The sequence below is a fragment of the Pelobates fuscus genome, chromosome 1 (assembly GCF_036172605.1).
Source record: "Pelobates fuscus isolate aPelFus1 chromosome 1, aPelFus1.pri, whole genome shotgun sequence".
Classification (NCBI taxonomy): domain Eukaryota; kingdom Metazoa; phylum Chordata; class Amphibia; order Anura; family Pelobatidae; genus Pelobates; species Pelobates fuscus.
Genome location: NC_086317.1, coordinates 483549965 through 483554543, shown reverse-complemented (window position 1 = coordinate 483554543; position 4579 = coordinate 483549965). Strand labels below are relative to the sequence as shown.

At 37.6% G+C, this 4579-nt stretch overlaps 1 protein-coding gene across 1 annotated transcript; it reads right to left on the bottom strand.

Annotated features, from left to right (window-relative positions):
• Positions 1-254: 254 nt before the first annotated feature.
• On the bottom strand, positions 255-3792 carry LOC134600138 (trophoblast glycoprotein-like). Its single transcript, XM_063444997.1, has one exon. It carries the CDS (start codon positions 3597-3599, stop codon positions 2535-2537), a length of 1065 nt encoding a protein of 354 aa, XP_063301067.1. The 5' UTR covers positions 3600-3792; the 3' UTR covers positions 255-2534.
• Positions 3793-4579: the final 787 nt, after the last annotated feature.

Sequence of the window (4579 nt, the reverse complement as noted above, 5' to 3'; positions counted from 1 at the left end):
CATACAAACAATATGTGTAAACCTGTAGACCTGGATTCCTTGTGTCCGAAAGTTAAAGTCTATGGTAGTTTGATGATAGCCGATGGACAGATAGTTACAGAATGATGCATTATAGCACGTTGTAAAACTTGATTTTTAATTGACTTTTTCTTTTGACGAAAAGAACTGAGGAACTGCAGACTTTCAGGAGTTGCTCCATTTACTAGATCGAAACGATGGCATTTGTTTTAGATGTAATAAATGGAGGTTTCCCCCGATTCCAAAATTGTGTTAGAAAAAAAGACATCACAATAAACTGCAACAAAATATTGTTTTGCAATCAGTTTTTTGAATAAAGACCCCACATGGCGTGGATCTTATTTATCGGTTCTGTCCTCACATTATTCTTTACTTACAAACTCTGTGATTGTATTTATTACACAATGTAACGAGCCCTTAAAGCCTGTTGCTGTTTTCCGTGGAACCCATTCTGATCATTTTCCGTCCCTTTATGTCACAGATTACGCTAAGGCTGCACACCACATGCTCAGAATTCGGAAACGTCATTCAAACCATCTGTTTAGGAGCTTTCCTTTTGGTGTCACAGCCTATGATTAAGCACTGCTCATGTGAAAAGCACCCGAAGCTATTTTTTTCTTACACTTCCTCACTGTTTTTTTTGCTGCTAATACGAAATTTGACGGATCCTGCGAAAACAGCTTTGCAAATCCAGATCTGAAACCAGTCACACTGAACGCCCTGAACTTGGAGTCTGTTTTCAGGGATTATACTTTCAGTTCAGAGACAGGCAACAAAACAAAATAAATGATGGGAAAATGCAAATGAAATAAAACTCTTTATATTTATTAATTTATGTATTTATTTATTTTACTGTGTGAGTTTGTAATGAAATGAGAATGTTTTGTTGAGTAGGACATACTTGGGATGAGATGCCTGCTTGGTGAACAATGTACATGGATTCTCTGGGTCAGTACCAATAGATGTCGGGGTTATCTTCCTGCATCCACCTTAGTGGGGTGTCTGTCATGTGCCTGACTGCACTGGAGGTCTGCTGTCCTATTCCAGTCCTAGCAGGAAATCCCAGGTTCTCATTATACATGAATAGCACTGTCACTTGGACATTTAGCCCAGATCAGCTCATGCTTGTAATTTCATTTTGAACCAAACATACATCTAACACTTTGAAGAGTCATTTTGGGATAAAGTTTTAAAATGGAGCCATCGGTATAAACAGTTCATTGGTTTCCATGGCGATTGCTTTACTTTTAATATTTCCTTACTTACAGAAAGCTCATCTGAACACTTTTTATTTTTATTCTGATATGATCACCAAATTTATATGTCATTAAATATAAGTTCATGCCATTATTCTCCATGTCCTTTTTGTGATTGATCGTGAGAAATATTTTACCAAATTGTACTTTTTTCGTCGCTCTGCTTTTCCTTTGTCTCGTATTTTATAGATGTGCTACGTATCTTTTGATCATTTTTTTTTAAAAAAAAAAATCTCTTTTAAGCAACCTTTTCACCTGATCAAAAAATGGAGCTCATCTTTTCTCGTCACTAGGGAATCCTCATTGTGTTAATGATTCTTCATTTGCCATTTAAACCCATACAAAGTTATTGCGTTCATTTGCTTTCTATCACGTTGACCGGTGTATATTTTTAAAAAGGCAAACTTAAAGACCGTGCTATCATAGGGTTAATGCATATCTTGCATGCACTACACTTTCAATCACACAAGAACATCTACTTTTTAACAGGCACTCATAGAGTTAAATAATCTTTGTTAGTGTACACATGACACGATCAATCTATTATACGTGGATACACGTTAAACACACAGGACTGGATACACTGAATATGAAACAGTTGTAAAGGGACAGGGGCAAAAAGCACTGTTAGGTTGCCATAGAAATAGGGGTGTCTTCCTGGCATTTATTTGGTTTTGTTGTTAAATGGAGGAGAAAACAACAGCGTGAACGTGAGAGAAGTGTTTCTCGGCCAGAGGACAGACACACCAGCACACTAACTTAACTTAACCCTTTAAATGCCATAATGGTGAGCAATACAAACCTTACAATAAAAAATGACAGATTTCTATAGGAATCAGATTTTACTCCCATTTCTGAGCATTTGTAAGCGAACTGGATGATAACAAATATGTTTTTTTTACCATTCTAGTACCACAAACGTCTGAAAGTAAAGTTTAATGATGGTTGATTTACCCAGCAATATTTTTACATTATATCCCCTACAGTATATCCGGTACTCATGTGACACTGTGTGTCCAGAGCTTTGCAATCATTTCTGATAGCTAATAAAGCTGCTATTCTATACTCACCAGAAAAAAAAAGTTGGATGATAAAGGGGTATATCAGTCTCTACAAACACACCCATATGTCCAGAACATCCCCTTATTTGTTGTCCAGCTTACATTGAAAGTGAACTCTTAAACAATCCAAAAAAAAAAAGCGGGGGGTCTGTTTTTTTTAAAGGTTTTGGTTTAGTTTATGGCTAATGTTCCAGTTAATCTAAATTCCAGTTGCAGCATTCGACCTTCTGGGGTCTGTGTCTTGTTCATAGCGGTAATGATAACCCTCCATCTGGTCCCTGCAGGCCTCCCTGAAATTGTTCAGCCATTTTTTTATGCCCCGTCTATTCAGATACAGGACCATGAGAAAGATCAACCCTATCAAAGCTAGAACTATTCCAAAAAACACATATGATGCTGTCTCCAGGTTTTCATTGAGACACTTGAAGCTCTCTAGCTCAAGATTGTTGACACGTGTCCCATTTAAGTTTTCAGGAGCAAAACAGAGGAGATTCTGAGCATCCAAAACTTGGGTTGTGTTCCGGAGCCATGAAATCATTTCACTTAACTTACAATCACATACTAAAGGATTTGGACTTAAATAAACCCAAATGTTCCAGCGTTTAAACCATAAAACTGTCATTTTGTCAAACATTTTAATGGAATTATTTCCAATGTTAAGAACTTGTAGGTTCTCAATTTCCAAAAGTCCACTTGGGAATGACTGTAGACCATTGCCAAATATCTCCAAGGTTCTTAAACTTTTCACGTTTTTCAGCCATCGCATATTTGTAAATGTTGTGTAAACTGCTCCACGGAAGGCTTGGTTTAGTCTTAAAACTTTCAGATGAGTCAGTCCCACAAATGCGTTGTTAGATATATCCTGTAGGACATTGTAACTTAGGTCCAAGGTAATAAGGTTAGGCAGCTCATGAAAAGCCAAAGATTCTATGGTCCGAATCTTGTTATTAGTTAAAACAAGAGTGGTTAGGTTGCTCAGCTGAGTTCCATTACTCCTGAAGGTTGCAGCTTGGAGTGTGGTGATATTACTACCATTGACTGACAGGTTTTGTACCCAGTGAGGGATCTCCTTTGGGATATCCTGAAGGAAATGGCATTGCATAAAGCCAGTCTCTTGAATGCAAGAGCATTTTAATGGACATGAAACAGTCACATTCAGCAGGTTCAGCAGCCCGATGAGTTTAAAAATTAGAATGCAATTGGCTTTGGCAGAAAGCAAAAACACTGTTAGGTTGCCATAGAAATTGGGTTGTCTTCCTGGCATTGTTTAGTTTAGTTGTTAAATTGGGGAGAAAACAACAGCGTGAAAGTGTTTCTCTGCTAGAGGACAGTCGCACCAGCGAAGATTCCTGCTCTTTCATCCTCAGCTCATCTCTTTACCGTGCAGACTGGATTCAGGCAGCTTCCCTATAGTGCTAGTCTGGTCCTTCCTTAGAACTCTTCATTTGCTTTTGACGTCTCTGGCAGGTCAGAGGGATGGACTGGTGTCTAACACAAATGCCTCCCCCCTCTCTTTCAGGCTCCCATCCATTGCGTCCTATCAGCTGCTCTTTCTATTATTGAAAAAGAAAGGTTGAAGGAATTTGCCAGAATGTAATCCCAGCTGTAACAAACATATTTCTGCTTTCATTCATGCGCTGCATCGTGTTAACCTCTTCAGTCCTGGAAAAGACAGAGCTAACGAGAACAAGATAAAGCAGTGTCTGATAATAATTTAGGTGGAGGACAGAACTATTTCATACAGTAAGCATTCATTAATAATGTACCAACATTTCTGTACTCGTAATAAAGATAAAACATCACATTCAGTCAACCGCTCAAAGTTTTCCTTAATTCTAATATCTTATTCTCTTTTGTTTTCAATGCAAACTAACACGTATTTGTCATACTGTTTGTTATTAGTTTTATTATTAATATTTCAAAACATATCTAACACCATCTCTATATATATTAACCGTTCCTTTGCTGGCTAGTCATGAAGACATCAAATAGCAATGTAAGTTTGCCAAATACCTCTCTGCTTTATATTGTTAAATGATAGATGGGCAGTGGGAAAGCAGTTTTCGAAAAATCACTATGAATTCACTAGTAATAACCTATTAAGTGCCATATGGCCAAAGTAAGGATTTTTGTCATCTGTCCCAACTGTATATCTCTTTTTCTCCGGACATTTCTCGTCTCTTTTCTCAATCCTTCTCACAATCTATATATTAATTGCTTTCCATATCCAGCCTCTTCCTTTGC